Source organism: Equus quagga, chromosome 1, assembly GCF_021613505.1.
Source record: "Equus quagga isolate Etosha38 chromosome 1, UCLA_HA_Equagga_1.0, whole genome shotgun sequence".
NCBI lineage: Eukaryota > Metazoa > Chordata > Mammalia > Perissodactyla > Equidae > Equus > Equus quagga.
This window is the reverse complement of record NC_060267.1, coordinates 115,101,919-115,121,092: the sequence shown is the minus strand read 5'-3', so window position 1 is coordinate 115,121,092 and position 19,174 is coordinate 115,101,919. Positions and strand designations below refer to the sequence as shown.

General features: G+C 38.9%; 1 protein-coding gene across 3 annotated transcripts in view; it reads right to left on the bottom strand.

Moving 5' to 3' along the window:
• Positions 1-19,174, bottom strand: part of CNTN3 (contactin 3) — a 317,071-nt gene that overhangs the window by 73,731 nt on the left and 224,166 nt on the right. For all 3 annotated transcript variants that reach the window (XM_046675345.1, XM_046675355.1, XM_046675364.1), the window contains exons 9-11: positions 15,701-15,837; positions 14,627-14,756; positions 12,077-12,227 (exon numbers count right to left, since the gene is read on the bottom strand). In XM_046675345.1, the coding sequence (XP_046531301.1) occupies positions 12,077-12,227; positions 14,627-14,756; positions 15,701-15,837 (418 nt within the window). The remainder of the gene's footprint in view (positions 1-12,076; positions 12,228-14,626; positions 14,757-15,700; positions 15,838-19,174) is intronic.

Here is a 19,174-nt window from a genome sequence, read left to right as displayed (position 1 = left end):
CCCCTAGGTTAAAATCTCTAATGGCTTCTCATTCCATTGAAAATAAAATCCAACTTTTTTTCTTTTGGAGGGAGATTAGCCCTGAGCTAACATCTGCCGCCAATTCTCCTCTTTTTGCTGAGGAAGACTGGCCCTGAGCTAACATCGGTGCCCATTTGCCTCTACTTTATATGTGGGATGCCTGCCACAGCATGGCTTGCCAAGCGGTGCATAGGTCCACACCCGGGATCTGAACTGGTGAACCCCAGGCCACTGAAGTGAAACATACAAACTTAACCACTGCACCACGGGGGCAGCCCAAGTAACATTTTTATCACAGTCTTCAAGGACCCCATTTCTGGAGTCTGTCCATCTCTGGGACCTCATATTTTATTATTCTCCCCCTCCACGCATAACACTTCAGTCACACCGGCTTTCCTCTTGATTCTCAAGTAAGTCAATCTCCTTCCCATCTCCGGGCCTGTGTTCCTATTGGGGCCTATTCCTGGAAGGCAATTCTTCTAATTCTTGGGAAGACCCATTGCTTCTTACCATTTAGTTCTCTTTCCAAAACTTACTTCCTTAATGAAGCCTTTCTTAAAATACCCTATATAAGTATCTTTACTTTTTCCTTTATGGCAAGAGAAATTATGTTTTCAGTTTATTTGTGTTCTGTTCTCCTTTCTGCAAGTTCGAAGAAGGGACTGTATCTGTCTGGGTCACCATGGTTTCCTCAGAGGCCAGCCCAATGCATGGCACACGGTAGACGTGCCAGACTGCATTTCCCAAAGGTGGCCACAACAAGATTTCCCATCCCACGTGCTTTCCTAGAATCTTGCCACTCTCCTATTAAGAGGTAGAGTCAAACTGCCCTCCCTTTGAATCTGGTTAGCTTAGTGATTTCCCGGTAACCAATGGAAGGCAAGGAAAGTGAGGTTTTGTATCTTCCAGCCTAGGTGATTTCAGCTTCCACCCTGCTAGCTCGAATGTTCCCTCTTGAAGCTTCTAACTGTCACATAAGCATTTCGACTCTGCTGAGGCCACCATGTTTTGAGGAAACCCTAACTAGCTGACTGGAGATGTGCAGAGACCGCACGGAAAGGCCTTGGACTGCCAAAGAGAAAGTACTATACAGCCGGCTCCCAGCGGCTCTAGTCCAGCCACGATCTGACTGCAGCCACGTGAGACACCCCGAAGAAACACTGCCTAGTCAAGCCTTTCCCCAATATCTGACCCACGGAAACTGTGGGAAATAAGAGAATGATTGTTGTCTTACACTATTAAGTTTTAGGGTGATTTGTTATGCAGCAATAGTTAATGGGAACAGTAGGTACTGAATAAATAGCTGATGCATAAATGAATGTTGAAATGAACAAATATGTATGGAGCAGAGATCAAGGCAGCAGAGACAGATAAGGAAAAGGCTCTGTGAGAACTGAGTGAGACGGTCTTCTGCACAGTCAATACCCTGCACTCTGTGACACCATTGGACATAGAGAAACCATGAGAGCGAAAAAACCCTCAAATTAGTCTTGCCTGTTGGGCTTGGAGAAGTCTTTCCAGGGTGAGTAACAATACTTGGACCTTCAGTGATAAGTAGGGGTTTTCTAGGTTAAGAAAAAAAGATTCCAGCGAGAGGAAATCACAAGAGCAAAAATGCAGAATGCCATGAGAATTCCATTTCTTTCTCCTTTCTTTTAAAAATTATTCAAAAGGCAACAGTATACACTCTTGGACTCTATCTTGATAGTGTTAAAACAGTCAATATTCTTATTTTGAGAGAAAGCTCTTGTTTTTTTCTATCTTAAACATATTAGCAGAAAAAGTACTAGGTAGTAGGTAGTGATGGCACAGTTGTTCAGAATAGCAGTAATATTTTTTCTTTGAATTTTCAGGAAGAGCAAGGGATACAGAACACTGAGGGGGGCTGTAGGGAAAGGCATGTGGGACTTTCAGGCTTGAGTGAGAAATGCTATATGACCAGACGAAGATGGTACAGTTAGACACATCAGTAAATAAAGTGTTTATGCTGAGCATGGATATGAATTAATTTACCCAATTCTAACGAGAACTGGTTTGAAGTGGATTCCAATGCCCCGTACCTTCAGCTTCATTAACCAGCTTTTCCTTACCAAAATCATAACACGGACAAAATATTTTTTAAAGTGGCCTTAACTTTTAAAATCCATAAAAATCAAATTTGAAATGTGGATTTAAGAACTGCATGGTCATCTGCGAAATTTAGTTGATACGAATTTAGAAACCATCGGAAAGTAGCAATTTCTTTAATAATATTTGGGTGAAATTTATTCATTTAAGAAGGTTTAAATAACATAAAACTCAATTGATTGTCATAAAAAAGAAAGGTCTTTTCTCACCTTTCTTTTTACTCCAGTCTTGTTACCCTTAAGTATCTGAGGAACAGAATGGAAAAAAGCTAATATTAAAAACAATATCAACGGGGGGCTGGCCCAGTGGCGCAGCAGTTAAGTTCACACGTTCCGCTTCAGTGGCCCGGGGTTCACTGGTTCGGATCCCAGGTGCGGAGATGGCACCGCTCATCAAGCCATGCTGTGGTAGGCGTCCCGCAGATAAAGCAGAGGAAGATGGGCACGGATGTTAGCTCAGGACCAGTCTTCCTCAGCAAAACAAGGAGGATTGGCAGATGTTAGCTCAGGGCTGAGCTTCCTCAAAAAAAACCCCGAAAACCCCATCAATATCAACGGTAGCGGGTGCCTATTTCTGAGAAGCTATATAGAAGCCACTATAATAATGCTTTGCACACATTATTCTATTTTTATCTTTGCAACTAGAGTCCACTGAGATAAAGAAAGAAGTGCCCCAGAGTGTGAGAGAAATGGGGCAGGGACAGAGTTGGAAGCAATTTGTCCCAAGGAAACCTTGTCCTTTCTCTACCTATCAGGGAAGACCAGTTTATCTAGCCAACCTCTTGCTAAGAGTGTGTGCCAAGCAAACACCACCTAATCGACTGACTAAGCTTGCAAGGTAAGAATTCTGATGCCATTTCACAAATAAGGAAACCAAGACTCAGGGGTTAAGTAACTTGTCTAACACCCGCTAGGTGGTCAGCAGCAGAGCCACGATTTGACCCACGTCTTTTTGACTTCAATGCTTTGCTCTTTCCACGTGCTACAATTAAATCAAGAAGCAAATAAAACTTACATTTAACTTCATCTACACAGTGAATAATGTGCCTAGTAATTAGTATACTGCATACCAATTAGGCATAAATAATTCATGTAAATAATGATACAAATACACATGCAGAAACTTAAGCTATCTGTGGTTAATTGGTGAAGATCTGTAGGTAGGTGTTGATGGTTGGAGGGTGGGGTATGGAGGAGAGGAACTGATTGTGATGCTTTCTCACCAGCCCCATTCCAACCCAAAGTCATGGATTGTGTTCACTCTTCTCTTGCTTATCTTCACGTTTCTCTTAAATACTAGCTTAATCTTCTCATAGGGTATGGGGCAAATGTATCCTTCCTCTTCTCTTTCCAGTTGGAATTATGAAAGAAATGGAGGTTCGGGTTGGGGAACCCAGATGTGGAAGGAGGTGTTCTCTAGTCTCTGAAACTCTCGCATATTTACCCAGGTATCTCAAGCCCCTCTTTAAGAAAAATGCTCTTCCTCCAATGTTCACCTCCTTTGAGGGAGAGAAATGGTTGTCTATCTGGGAAAGAACTCAGGCCAGGCTTTCTGATTTTCCAGATCATATGTGAACTTCACCATGGGCACAATTGTAATGAATATCCAATTCTACCTTGTCATGCAGTCATTTTGTTCTGATGGCATTTTCCCTACTCTTTTGCTTTGCTCGATTTTACAGAGCCTTCAAAACACCTCCAGTGTCACTTCCTTTGAGACACCTGTCCTTATGGAGCTGCTCTCCCACTCCCCAGGGCTGAGGCAGCCTCTCTTCTCTGTGCATCTTGCTGGCTTATATACTCCCCCATTACAGAGAGGGGGGCAATGCCCAGTTTCCTCAGGCCAGTCCAGGTTATGCATGTTGTCTTGGAGGTAATTACTAACAATGCCCTTTTTCTCTTTCAAAATATCCCAGTTTATAGAATTATATGGTCACCGTAATCATATAGCCTCTCAGTGTAGCTGATAGCTACGTTTTCCACATTCTAAAGAGACTGTGTGCAAGCTCCTTGAGGGCTCTATTTCTTATTCGTCTGTGTATTCCCAGTGCTAGCACAGTCCTCAGTGCAAAATAAAGATAAGACAAACTAGCGGAGAGCATGAGCACCTTCCTTGCATACAGGAAGCAGGGGCATCAGACTCTGTTCAACTAATATCCAGGTCCTGAAAGTGGCACCATGACATATATTAAACAAAATTCTCCCTTGTTCTTGAAAGTTCAACGGTTAGAAATTAATTGGAGTAAAGTGTACAGGAGAAAAGCATTAGCTGAAATCTCAGCTGCATGCCTCAGGGTAGATTAATTGAAACTCATTGAGCTTCCACATCTATCTGATCATTGTGAGGGGACAGCTGTTTAGGTGGGCAGACTGAGGATGAAGGAGACGGTAATGGAGTCCAGCTCTTTGGGTGAAAAGGGGCAATGGGAGGCAGACAGAGAAGGGAGCAGCACTTTGAACAGTATGAAGAAAAATAGACTCTACTGTGATAAGGGAAAGAGGAGCCAAGAAATGTGAGGGAATGGGAAAGGGAGGGCGACAGAAACTACTTGGCAGAGGAATCCTTGTTCTTCATCTAAGAGCTTGAGCCAAGGCGAAGTACTACCTAACAGATTTGCTGGATAGTAACAGAGTTCCCAGACACCTCTTTATAAAGCACAACTCTGGCTATGAGTCGTAGCAACGGTGGAAATGCCACGTGGTTCTTGCTCTGGCAGAATTATTGTGGTTCCTGCCAAAGGTTTAGATTCTGCTCCTAAGCATTGTCATTGAATTACTCTATGTCACACCAAAGGTAAAAGAGACCTGTTGGGAGCATTTCTTGAGGTTTTAAACTCCTATATGAAGCTATTCATGAAATCAGGATGAGATGAATGTAAAATTGCATGTAAAATTTTGTTTAAAAAATTAAGGTATAATTTATATACAGTATAAATGCATCCTTTTTGAAAGATGCCCAGATTTGTGAATTTTAACAAATGATGTAGTTATGTAACCACTGTCACAATCAAGATCTAGAACAATTCCCTCTCCCCAAAAACTCCCCCAGGCCCTAAATAGTCAATCTCTCCACCCACTGCCAGCCTCCAGCAAGCAGTGATGACTTTTCTGTTTTGCCGTCCCTAAAGCTGTGCCTTTTTCAGGAATGTCATATAAATGGAATCATACAGCATATAATGCTTACTGCATTTTAAAAGCCAGTTTCTAACTATATGCAAAAAATACATTAAGAATTGGTTAATATATTTTAAAAACATTGTCTGGATTATGGCTATTAATATTTGGAGAAAATCTTTACTATTTCTTTAAAAAGCATTTAAATTTCTATAGTATTAAATGCTGCATAGAACATCTGAAACAATTTTAATGTGTTTAATTAGAAGTAATGGGCCATCCTTCGACTCTCTTCTGAACTGAGGTTATTGCAATAAAATATTTACTATTATAAGCAATAGCATTCAAGTGAAAGCCCCATTTTTTAAAATAATTGGCTAATGCGTTTTAAGCACTACTAAGTGATACAGAAAAGCTAAACATTCTTTAAAATATGCCAACTGGCTATTTCTTCTTGCATACCATGCCTGTTCGCATTCTCTAGGGTCTTTTTCAATTTTACTTTGCTTAAAGGAGACAAAACCTCTCAATTTAAGTCTTTTGAAAACATGTGGGCTTAAGTGAATGAATGAATGAATTCAACAGCACTAAAACATTGACACCTGGTGAAACTGGACGCTCAAAAGGGTAGAGCATTTGTTTGTTTGGAAAACCTGATTCTTGCAGGGGGAAAAAGCACAATAACTTTTCTCAATACTGCGATACAAACACAGAACAAGAAAAGCAAAAAAATAAAACTACCTTTACCCACTACTGATGCTAGTAATTTCATAGTTTAGTATATTTGCGCACTGGGTGACTTAAGTTGACCTTTACTTAACGTATCAATTACTTACAAATTGTGATTGTTAGTTATTTAAATAGAATTGTAAAAACAGGCATCCTCTACTCATAATTTGTTTCTATCAGCTTCAGTGGTCAGATGTAGACCCTCTACCATTTAATACGCATGTTCCCAGACAATTTTATCCACTGCCATGGTTTCAGTTACAATCTACATGCTTGTGACATCTAAATTTCTATTTGTAGCTCAGGCCTTTCTCCTGAGTTCCAGATTCATATAGTCAACCCCTACATGCCCATAGATATACCCAGTTGGTTTTTCAACTAGCACTTCAAACTCAACCAATCTCAAATTGAACTTATCATATTTGCCCTCACTCTTGCTCCTTCCATAATGTTTCCCATCTCACTGAATGGGTCTACCAGTCTCCCTGATGCCTAAGCTGGAAATTTAGGATTCATCCTTGACTGGTATCTTCTCCCCAAATCTTTAATCTGATCAACTCCTAGGTGGTGCTGACATACCTTCTTTTCAACCCCCTCCACACTTCTCTCCATGCTCACTGCCATTTCTTGAGTTCAGGCAGCAATCCTCTCTTGTTTAGATGGGTGAATTGCTGCTAACTGGGGTTCTTGCTTCAAGTTTTCCCACCACTCCAATCCACGCTCTCCACTCCCACCACTGTGATTGTTTTTAAAAGTTGATTTCTTCTTACTCTGCTACCTTGACTTTATTCTGTTGCTTCTCAGTGCTTGTGGAATAAAGCCCAAACTCTTTAATTGAGCCTACCATGGCATTCACCATATTATCCCTGCTTACCTCTACAGCCCGACCCTCTCTGTATCCCCCTCTCCTAAGGCACTTTACACTTGAGGTGCACTGAACATTTAGTTACTTAAATACCTATCCTGTCCTTGTCTCTGTGCTTTTGCACAGGCTGTTCCTCCTGCCTCGAGCAGTCTTCTCCGGTGAACCCTAGTCATCTTTCAAGTCTTGGTGCAGACGTTACATTCTCCAGAAAGCCGGCTCTGCTCCCTGCCTTGGAGATGGGGTCTTCTCAGGTAGTCACTGAATATCCTGTACTTTGCCAGTTCAGTTTTATTTTAACTGCCCTGTGTTACCTGTCCGCATGCCCTGAAAAGCTACAAATGATGGGAAGGACTTCTCTGATAAAAATTAAATACCTAGTGCCTAGCACATAGTAGGTTTTCAAAATATTTTCAAACAAATGAATGCGCACTTAATTTTAAGAGCTCAAGAATCACTACTTGCGTTATAACCCCTTATTATCTGTTGGAACAGCTTTTCTCAGACCTCTGTTGGGTCTCTATTGGGATGGAATCCCTTTATTACCTTAGCTTGAAATGCTCTCTCTACTTGAAAGCAACACACTGATTTCTCCAAAACTATTCTGTAATTTGGGTCTCGCACTGACTTGGATCCACATTACTATGGCTGGTGCATGATTACAAAGCTGCTATTGTACTGATATAAAAACTTACAAACCAGGTAGATTACAATTATTCAAATGTACTGTGTGATTTACATAGGGGACATAGTTATCAGTTTAAACAATTTTTAAAGACACATGTTTAATCCTTGGATTTGTTTTTCTGATTTAGCCTTTGAATGATATACATACACACACACATATATATTTACATATACATACACACATATATATACACAAATATATAGTGATATATATATACCTACACATACATGTATATATATGCTTCATCTAAAGTATATTTGGCACCAAAAGCCTCTCCGCTAGGCTGGAGAGAGCTTTCCTATTTATCCTAAGTTTCATATTCACTGACAAACCCAAGTTCACCTACTAAAAAATAACTAACTGAAAAACGAATGGACTTAAAATCTTGCCATAAATACCCCATCAAAAATTTTTACCTTCTATTTTCAAATGCACCAATGAATGCACTTCTCCCCAAACTGAGATTTCAATCTGCATGTCTTAAGTTGGAACAGCCCATGACTGACCAACCACAATAAATGAATCATTTAAAGTGCTTCCCCGATTTGGCTGATTCCTGCAGACCACGTTGTCAATAGGGAGAGACATGGGGCTTTTGTTGCCAATGGATGGCTCAGGTCCACTGTGATTTCACATGAACTTGGAGAAAATTCAAATCTGCAACTTGTTCAATAATTGCTTCTAGCAGCCTTTTCCCTAAGCAACAAGGCCCTGGCTCATCAGTGCTTTCTGCTGTCCAAACAGATGAAAGCAAAACCAGAACGGCCAGAGGTGGTGCTGGGTACTGAAGGGTTGAGCCCCCCCAGGGCACATGTGAAATCCTAATCCCTGATGTGATGGTCTTTGAAGGTGGGCCTTTACCAGGTGATTAGGTCATGAGGGTGGAGCATTCCTGAATGGGATCAGAGCCCTTAAAAGAGACCCAGAGAGCTCTCTTGCTCTCTTTCTGCCATGGGAGGATATAAGAAGGAGGCTGCCTGCAACTGACAAGAAGGCCCTCACCAAAACTCAACCTTGCTGGTACCCTGATCTTGGACTTCCACCCCACAGAACTCTGAGAAAGAAATTTCTGTTTGTTCAGCCATCCAATTTATGGTATTTTGTTACAGAAACTAGAACTGACTGAGATACCTGGGAAGGACTATGGCACTACAGACCCTCTCCTTAAACATGCTTCTCTTTTTAACTTTATTTTTATACCCGAAAAGTTTCCTTATTCATAGGGAGATGTTAGAAATACTGATACGAAGCAGAGGGTCAGTAGGCTTGAAAGGGACAGAGAAGTAACACTTACGAAAGTGAGACATTGCTGGAGTAACAACCATTTTCCCCTTCCTTCTTAAAACATAATCCCAATTTCTCATTGGGCACATTCCCACCCAGGAAAAAAAAAAAAATCCGTATTTCCTAGCCTCCATTGCAGCTAAGTCTAGCTAGGGAACTAATTTCTGATCAGTAAGATATAAAGGAAATTACTGTTTGGGACTTCTAGAAAGTTTATTTATTTTTTTTAAAGACTTTATTTTTCCTTTTTCTCCCAAAGTCCCCAGATACATAGTTGTGTATTTTCAGTCGTGGGTCCTTCTAGTTGTGGTATGTGGGATGCCGCCTCAGCGTGGCCTGATGACCAACGCCATGTCCGCGCCCAGGATTCGAACCCTGGGCTGCAGAAGCGGAGCGCACAAACTTAACCACTTGGCCATGAGGCCAGCCCCTAGAAAGTTTCTTAAAAGGAAGGAAATGTACCCTGATTTCTACCTTCCTCCTTCCTGTCGTTGGGAGCTGACAGTGGGATGACATTGGGAAGGATGTCATGGGGAGGCTGAAGCCCTAGCAGCCATTTTGGCTCATGACATGAAGACGGTGGAGCAGCAAGATAAAAGGGGCCTGCGTCCCTGATGACTGTGGACTCCAGGTAGCTTGACTGCCTGCCTTCAGAGATACCAACCCGCCAAGGAGCCACTCAACCAACAAACAAAAAGCTTCTATTTCTTTCAGCCACTTTACTTTCAACACTTTATTTGTAATATAACCTCATTCTTACTAATCAGTATATCTACAAATAGCAGACATTATGCTAAATGCTTATTTTATAGCAACTATGTAAGGGAAGCATTAGTCTATTTCATGGATGAGGAAATTAAGCTTCAGAGGTGTTACATAATTGACAATGACACCAAGGTAGAAGTGACCAACCAGAAATCCCAGGTGAGATTCTGAAATTTATATCCTTTTTTCTCTCATTATCCCATCACTCTATAATGTGGGAGTAAACTTCTAGTCATGTGCCTGTAGCTAAATCCCTTAATCTTTTTATTCCTTTTAAAAATTAAGATTAAAGACCTCTGCTTACAATAGGCACTACTGTGAGGACAAGTGGGTTTACTACTGTGCAAAGCACTGAAGTCCTTGCCACATAATCACTACTTAATTTACATATACAATTAAAACTATTTAAAAATTTTTGGACCACAGAAAAGCCAGCAGTTATATAAGACAACTTAACTTTCAGCATAGCCAAAATTAACCGGTTTGTGCCACGAGCCTATACTTGTTTATAACGGCTTACAGATTTAAACTCCAAATCACTAAATTACTTCCTGTTCCAGAAATCTATTCTGTGCAGCCTAGCCTTTGGGTGGATTGTGTTTAACCACTCTGCTCACAACTTTGCCCTGTCATCCTGCTGTGGTTACCTTTTAATGGAGGTGTCTCCCATTAAATACTTGGAGCAATTGCAGATTGTGTCGTCACAACCCACTCATAAAAATACCTTTTCATCTAAAAGCAGTTCAACCTGGTTATACGCAACAGATCTTGTAATTTTTGAAAAGTAAATCCACATTTCTTGGCCTAAGGTTTTATTGTCCCCACCACCCCATCTCCAAAAAGAATAATTTGGACTCCACGACTTCAAAGGCTGAGATCACCTCTAAGATTCTGGGCTCCCTTCACAAAATGTGGCATTGAAAAAGCTCAGTGGTTATGCCCTAGAGTCAAACAGACATGGATTCAAATCTTGGCTATGTGACTTTAGGAAAACTATATAATACCTCTAAGCCGTAGGTTTCTCACTAGTAAAATGGAGATAATAATATGATCTACACACCATAGAGCTGCAGAGATATTTAAAGGAGATAATGCGTGTAGAGCTCTGTATTATTTTCTTCTTTCTTCTATAACAAGTTACTATAAACTGAGTGGCCTAAAACAAGACACATTTATTGTCACACTCCTTGAGGTCAGAAGTCCAGTATGGGTCTCCCTGGGCTAAAATCAAAGTGTGGTAGGGCTGTGTTCCTTTGGAAGGCTCTAGAATCATTCTTGCTCCTTCAGGTTGTGGGTAAAATTCAGTTCATTGTGGTTAGGGGACAGATTTCCTTGCTGACTATCAGCTGAGGGATATTCCTATCTTACATAGTAGTCTGAAATTCCTTTGCTCATTGGCCACCTTCCACCATCTTCAAAGTCAGCGATCCCAATGAGGGTCCCTCTCCTGCTCGGAATCTCTCCCGCCTCTTCTCTGATTATCATACATCTCTTTCAAATCCTTTTGCTTTCCTCTTCCCCTTTTAAATGCTCAGATGATTACTTGAGCCCATCCAGATAATCTAAGATAATCACCTTATTTTAAAGTCAACTAGTTAGCAATCTTAATTCCATCTTCAACTTCAATTATCTTTTGTCATATAATGTAACGTAATCATAGGTTTCCAGGATAAGGACATGGACTTCTTTGGGGCCATTATTCTGCTTATCACAATCTCTGAGCATAGTACCTGGCATGCAGGAAATGCTCAATAAATAATAATAGTCAATACTTATATTTACTCTCTGCTAGGTATTTACCTAAGTGCTTTATGGATATTTATGTGTTTCATCCACATACTAACCCTCATAACGTGAAGTATGTAATAATATCACCATCCTCACTAACAAACGAGGACATGAGACACAGAGAGAGTCAGTCACTTCATTAAGCTAGTAAAAGACAGAATGAAGATTTGGACTCAGGCAGTCTGGCTCCGGAATCTGTGCTTTTAACTTGGCCCTGTTCTGTCTCTTCATTTTAAATGTTATTATAATAACCAGGAAACCAAGAAAGGCTTTGCTTAAACTAATATCAGTAATGCTAAGTTATTTCAATATAGCAATATTGGTATTTATTTGACATATGCTGTCATTACTTTTTGTCCTGGGATGTGGGGCCACCGGGATGCTGAGTGAGGGCCTGGGTCCAGGGCTGACATTCCTTTATCATTCCAGTTTGAGTGTCACCAGGCAATTGAGGAAGACATTCCTTTCTAAAATAAAGTACTCTTTGTGGGAAGAGGTGAGAAATCTCTCTATTTTTAGATTTCAAAAACTTATCACTATCATTGTGACAGTATTACAGAACAAAAATACTACCATCACGGTTCTTAAACATTTCACGTTTTATTGAAATGCTACAGCATTTCATTTCATATGGAAAACCTACTTTGGCATCACTAAGGAAAGTGAGAAGAAATCGGCACCTTTTGGACCACAGAATACCTTTCATTCTCCTGTACGATGGCATCTCCTTTCTTCCAGGAGGAGAGTGCCCTGGGGGAGGCTCTGGGTTTACAGTCCAAGCTGACCATGCTGCCCACCTGCACCTGAATCAACTTTTTCATTGGAGTCTTTGAAAAATCTGGAGCAGCAGCTGAAAAGGAAAGAGGAAGAAAGAGAATGAGAATTTGAGGTTTGATTTACTGTTTTTTAATTCTCATACATTTCAAAGGTTGACTTTATAACCATTTTTAAAGTTTCTTGAACACAAGATCTCAAGACTTGATTTACCTGATTCACTGGGCATGACATGTAGAATTTCAAACCTCAAAAATTAATTCTTACTATTGTGTTTCTGGCAAGTTCTAATTCTTGAGGTAATTTCTTTATATGAGAATTTTAAGTTTACTCTGAAGTTTTAAAATAGCTCAATCATGAGTTTATTAAAATTAAACACATTTTTCATAGAATGCTCTTGAAAGTTAGTTCCATGAAGACAACAAAGGGTTGGTTTCTCTTGTGACTTCTAGGACATAGACCTTGGCACCATCCCTGGCACTCAGTAAGTGTTCAGTAAACATTCTTAGAATGAAGACTTAGTATTGAATTATTATTCTCCTGCATAAAAATTATCAAGATCTTTTATAAAATTTTCATATGGTTAAACTTCCAAGTTGGAGAAATATAATATGCATTACTATATTAAGTTACAATATTACATTAAATATAATATGTAGAAAAGATTATGTTTGCTAACAATGCAAGAGATGCTGATGGTGGAACAACAGTTGAACATTCAAGGTATGTAATAATATACCATTTGAATGAAATCATATTTAATCAGAAAACATTCTTCCTTTTACTGCAAATGTGGAAAAATGTTAAGGACTAAAGTATTTCCCAAGTATCTAATGCTGTGTCTTATGGCAAATTCCAGTGAATGTAATTTTTTTTTATAAGTGGAGATGATATAGTGAATTATATTATATTATATAGGGTTGTGGATAAAGAAGACACGTTGTCCAGAGGTTTTTGGCCTTGAAAATTAAGATTGTAAGAAAATAATTTTTACTAAAACAACCCCCTAAAAACTTCATATTTGAATAAAATCTTTTTTTAAAAACATATCTCATATTTTTTCACATACAAAAATGCCTTGCAGCATGTTGTTAGGGACCCATCCGTTTTAAAGATGAACCAATTATGGCTCATAAGGTTAATTTAAAGCAAAAGGATAGCAGTGCTTCAGCTGAAGACTTGTATGCCAATTCCACTCCCTTTTTGTCATAAAACCCTACTTCTCTGCCATGGATAAGAGGAGCCAGATTTTCAGTTGATGATCGGCCCTTCCCAGGCCTCAGTCTTCCTGATGCAGATGTGTTTCTAACCTCCAGGCACTAGGTATGAGAGATCTGCTTTTTTTAAACTAGGGTTTCTCAACATGACACGACATTTGGGGCTGGATAATTTTTTGTTGTGAGAGTCTGTCTTGTGCATTGTAGGATATTTAGCAGCTTCTCTGGCCTCTGCCCACAAGATGCCAGCAGCATTCCCTCCCCAAAAATTGTGACAACCAAAAATGTCTCCAGATATTTCCTAAGATGCCCTGGGGCAAAATTGTCCCCAGCTGAGGATCACTGAGTTAGATCAATCAGAACCTTCCAACCTTTTGGCCATATGGATTGGGCCAGCCATGGGTATGTGACCCAAATCAGGCTACATGGGGCCAATGACATGCAGGACTGTGACTTCCATTTGAGCAGTTAAGAAAGCCATCTTTCTTCCACTGGATTGACCGTGGTAATAGAAACTGAACATGTCGGGGATCATCATACAAAATCTGATAACAGTGATGATGTTCGAGCCCTGGATCAAGTTATGCTGAAATTCAAATCTATATTTTAATTACATGATCCCTCCCTTCCTTCCTTCTTTCTTATTTCTGCCATACTGTGCTATGTTCTCAGCTGTGGTTGGATTTTCAGTCAATTGCAATTTAAACTGTTTTTCTGGACAATTGCCCTAAAGATGATACAACAGACTCTTTCTTCTTCTTACCTAAAATACAAGAAGAAAGTAATTTAGAATTTCAAGTAGTTGCGTCTTGGTTAATTAAAGCTTCAGTATGCCTAATGACTGATGCTTCTATCAGGGTTACTAAAGACAAAGGCAACTACTTTCAGATCCATAAATGACTGATTTGAATTTGGTATTTACTTTTACGGGCCAGCCACAGAGAACACCAAAATTGTGTTCTCTTAAAAACCATTGCTTAGTTCGTAATATTGGAGGTGGATAAGGATGTCTTAGGTGAGCATCATCTCCCTACTATTGCTTTACTTCAGCCTTTGGTCCAACTCTGGCCATGAGTGCTGCTTTTCCTTCGAAATCACTAAAATGTATGCTTTGATTAGAAACCCTGAATGATTCTGCTGTAACACTGTAGCATGGTATTAAATATAGCAATCAACTATGAAAAGTAAATATTTCTGCTGCTGCCAAAAATGCAGGATTTAAGGAAAAAATAATATGACAAGAAAAAATTAGCCTTACCAACAACCTTGAGTTCAGCACTGGAATAGACGAGACCATGTTTGTTTTCTGCTATGCACTGGAACATGCCAGAATCAGTCACATTTAGGTTTGATATTGTAAGGGCACCGTTTTCTATCTGTATTCTCTCCTAGATGATAACAAAAGTTTATCTTACATATAAACGTATATACCCTCTTGGAAGAAAAATGAAAACCACAGACTACTATTTCAATCATACACAAGTCTAGCTCATTTTCCTCAGAGGATGACACAATCTGATCTGAAATTTAAACTTTTCCTTATTTGAAAATGTGAGACTGATTTAACAGAACCACCACACATAATAAGTGCTAATAAACATCCTTCAGTCCAAAAGTATATCAGTAAAATAAACAACAAAGCAAGAGGTAAAATATTGCAGCCACTTTATTTTCCCCTTTCTTTAAAGTTGCAGACTTCTAAAAATGCACCATGCTTTCCACCCCACCAACTGGAAAAGTTTTCACCATTTTTTAAATCATGAAAATTAAAGACATTATAAATTCTGTGCATTAAAAAGGGTTCTGGGAAACACACATTTATTAAAGGTTTTTAGGTAGTATGAAAGGTTATGTATAGAAATTTGAAGGAACATAATTGACCTTGTACACAATTTTTAAAAAGAGCAAAAATTACATGGGTTCAGAAGAAAACTGATTGAGAAAATAAGTACTCATGTTACAAGGCAACCAAGCAATAGACACATTTATTCTCCAGAGGCCATGCCAAGTTGTCAAACAGGAAAAAGGAAATTACATTCTATATCTGATTAAGTAAGGCCTTCTCTAATTTCAAAATCAAAAAAATAGTATATCATTTTATAGATGAAATTTACAAAATCACCTTTTCCCAGTGAAATTCAACGTTGAAAATATTCCTGCCCCAGTGGATTGGGTACTTGATTTTATGCATATTTTTTCCATCCTGTACTACTCCTTAGATGCAAAGGAACGTGTGCAAACTCAACAGTTTACTGTGGCACTAGGTCCTGGAGAAAGCATTTACTGAACACACAGCCGGGAGAGGGAGGAGTCGCCAGGCACATGACCTTACCTCGAGCACAAGGGCTTCTCCATTTTTCAACCATCGGTAGGAGGGTTTGGGCTTACCACTCGCCCGGCATTCCCAATAAAGATTATCCTCCACAGCGATTTCCACATCTTTTATGAGCTGAACCCAATGAGGCTTCGCTGCAGTGAAAAAAACAAAATTCAAACCACCCAGTAGATAAAACTTAAATACTTTATCCACGTAAATATAAATGGATTTAAGACTGTAAGCAATGGATTAATGTGAGCATGGCACCTACAGTTATATTTAACTCCCTAAGTTCTTAAAGTAGATATATGAAACATTTCTAGATTTGAGGATAGATTTTGCAATCTGTCATTTCCTAAGCCAAACTCATTATGCTTTCTCTGTTTTCAAAATTCTTGGCTCTGTATTTTAGTCTTCAGATGTCTATTAGTTGATAATAATGCAGGTACACAAAATAGAATTTTTTTTACAAGTGTATTTTTGATCATGAGATCACAATTGATGACAACTTAATATGTGGACAGCAGATACTAGTCTTAATTATGCACAAAAATTAACATCCATAGAAGAGAAACTTCTAGATCTGAGGAAAAAAATATTTCCTTCAAGTTAGAAATAACTCAATTAAATACAAACCAGTGAGCATCTTATGAGCTTCTGTGTGTGAATTAAAATGAAAGCAGGGAAAGATGGATACATTAGTTCAATATGAATCATATGATTTTTTATGAAAAAGAAGTAATTCATGCAACTTTAAATTATGTATGTAAATCAGTTGCATCAAGTGGATTTACCACTTCCACTTACGTTTTAGAAGATATTTGGAAATACTCTTTACAGATAAAAGCAACATACCACTTACAATGAAAGTCACTCAATACACACAGTATATTCAGCCAAGTCTCAGCTTGCGTTTTAGATCCAAAACTGGGAGGTGAGATGTCTTACTGGTTTCACATTGCATTATGCATGCGATGTGTACTGTGGGACTCACATTTTCATCCTCCATATGGAGAAACAGTTTATCCATTTCTATTTAATCGCAACCCTGGGAAGATCTGTCTCTCCATTTCTATCTCATAAAATTGTTTTTTTAATAAATGAAATTGAAATGAAAGTACAGTTATTTAGATTTCAGAGAAAACGTACTCGTCTAAGTTTTACCTTATTAGTCTTATTTTTACATAAAACGTTTGCCCAGTTTGAAGGGTAGTTCAGTCCAAAATCACTTCTCCATACTCTATATTAAAACACATTTTCTTCTTTCAGGAATTACCAGCCTAGATGGAATGAGACTGCAAACAGACTCACACATGAGCCTGTGACCGAAACTCAAGTTTCCAGCAAAAATTTCCACTGCCTTCTCATAGTACTATTTTTCTTCTCCAAGTGGGAGGATAATTTGCTGGATTAAGCCAATCCTGAGATTCCAGCTGCCATGTTAATTGTGATTTCCCCCCTTATTCATCACATGAGATCCAAATATTCTATCAGACCATTTTTTTCCATGAAATATTAAAGCAGATAATCAAAGAACTGCATGGCATTTATTGAATATACTAGGCTCAAGCCAGAATTATAGAGTAACTTTCATGAAATTCTTTATCTCATTAATTTCTAATTTATTTCTTAGGTACATATCATATTACCTACATAATGGACTAAAGCAACAGTCTATCTCCTTTACTAAGTAAGTGGATGATGTTGGTTGTCTACTGTGCATCCATTTCCTCTCTTCTTTATTCCTAAAATAACCCCAGATTTTCACTGAGCTATCCTCTCTTCCATCCCCTCATACTGTCCACAAAACCCAGGGAAACCTGACCTTACTCCCTGTTCCAAGCAGAGGCCCTTAAGTTGTCTAAACCAATTTTTCTTGCTGGTGATTAGTTTAGGAATAAACATGCAGCCAATGAGATTTGAGAAGGGAAATGCAAGATGTTTTGGAGAACGGAAGGATGAACAAGAATTAATGTGCTGGTCACTCTGGCAGCCATTCTGTGACCACAATGGAAACTAACATGCAGAGAAAGGGAAAAGATAGATAAGGGCCGAAAAAAAAAAATCTGATTATAAGGCACTTGAACGCCAGCTTAGCTTTGGATTTCTTGTCATGCCATTATTTATCATTTATGCAGGGCTGCTGTTCCATACAGCTAAAAACATTCTTACAGAAACATCAGACAGTTGGAATATCTATGTTTTCTTTTAATGGTCACTTCTTATACTAGGTCAGGCAATGGCTGCTTAGAAAGGAGGAACTAAGCTGGGGATGTGAGAAAATGTGACTTGCTTTAGGGTGGCCTTAGAGCTGTACAGACACATGGGTTAAGTGTTCCCAACCCATCTCTGTATCATCCAACCAAGAAGTAGACCTTGACACTTGGGTAACTCCAACTTGGTGCTGTGTATTCTAACCAAATCAAGTAACAAGATGGGAGAGTTGCAACAGAGAATGACTCATGCTATTAATCCATGCCTGCATTTTGTCCCTGACATCCTAAAATTGTACAATAACAAGGGTCAGTCTAATCACAAGTAAAGCACCTGCAGACTTCAAATTCTTTTGAGGGGAGTCATAATAAGCCCCACAACTTTAATATTAGTCTTTGCAAACGTTTCCCTCCCTGCAACATTTATGTATGATATATAAGTTTGTATTGCAAACTGATTCAATTTCCAGTTTCTAAAACAAATAGAATATAATGCAATTTGCCTTTCACAAAAATGGTCAATTCCCAGTAGTCTTACAATGTTTCCTAAGATTAAACTGCAAATATATATTCATTGAGCTTACATCTTCACGTATTTTAAGTTTTGTAAAACCATATATTTATACTTTCTAAATTATGCTATCATCAAAAAACCTAGTATTTTTTAATAAAAGGGATTTGAAAACAAATTTTCAAAAAAAAGACAATTTAATTTTCCAACAAATAGACTCTAAATAAAGGTAACATTATTATCCTTTCCTTACCCAAATTGAACAATACACCAAATAATGTGATTACAAATTAAAAGCAGCCAACATGGTACAGTTACATTATTAGAAGGTATAGAATAACACTGAAAAACTCGACAGAAGCTGACTTTACGTGGTTTGCCTAATGCAATAATTGCAAGTCTTGTCAGTAGACAATGTCTTTCTGCTTAGTGAAGAGAACAAAGAAAGATATAAACCACGTTTTCTTTCTTTTCTGTTTTTGAGGAAGATTAGCCCTGAGCTAACATCCGTGCCCATCTTCCTCTACTTTATATGTGGGACAGCTGCCACAACATGGCTTGATGAGCCGTGCGTAGGTCTGTGCCCAGGATCCAATCCGGGGAACACTGGGCCGCTGAAGCAGAGTGTGTGAACTTAACTGCTATGGCACCGGGCTGGCCCCCTAAAAACACATTTTCTAAAGGAGAGGGGACTGAAAAGAGATCTCTTTTCGATATGGTTAAATGTGTAAAAGGTACTTCTTAGAAAAAAAAGTTAAATACTTC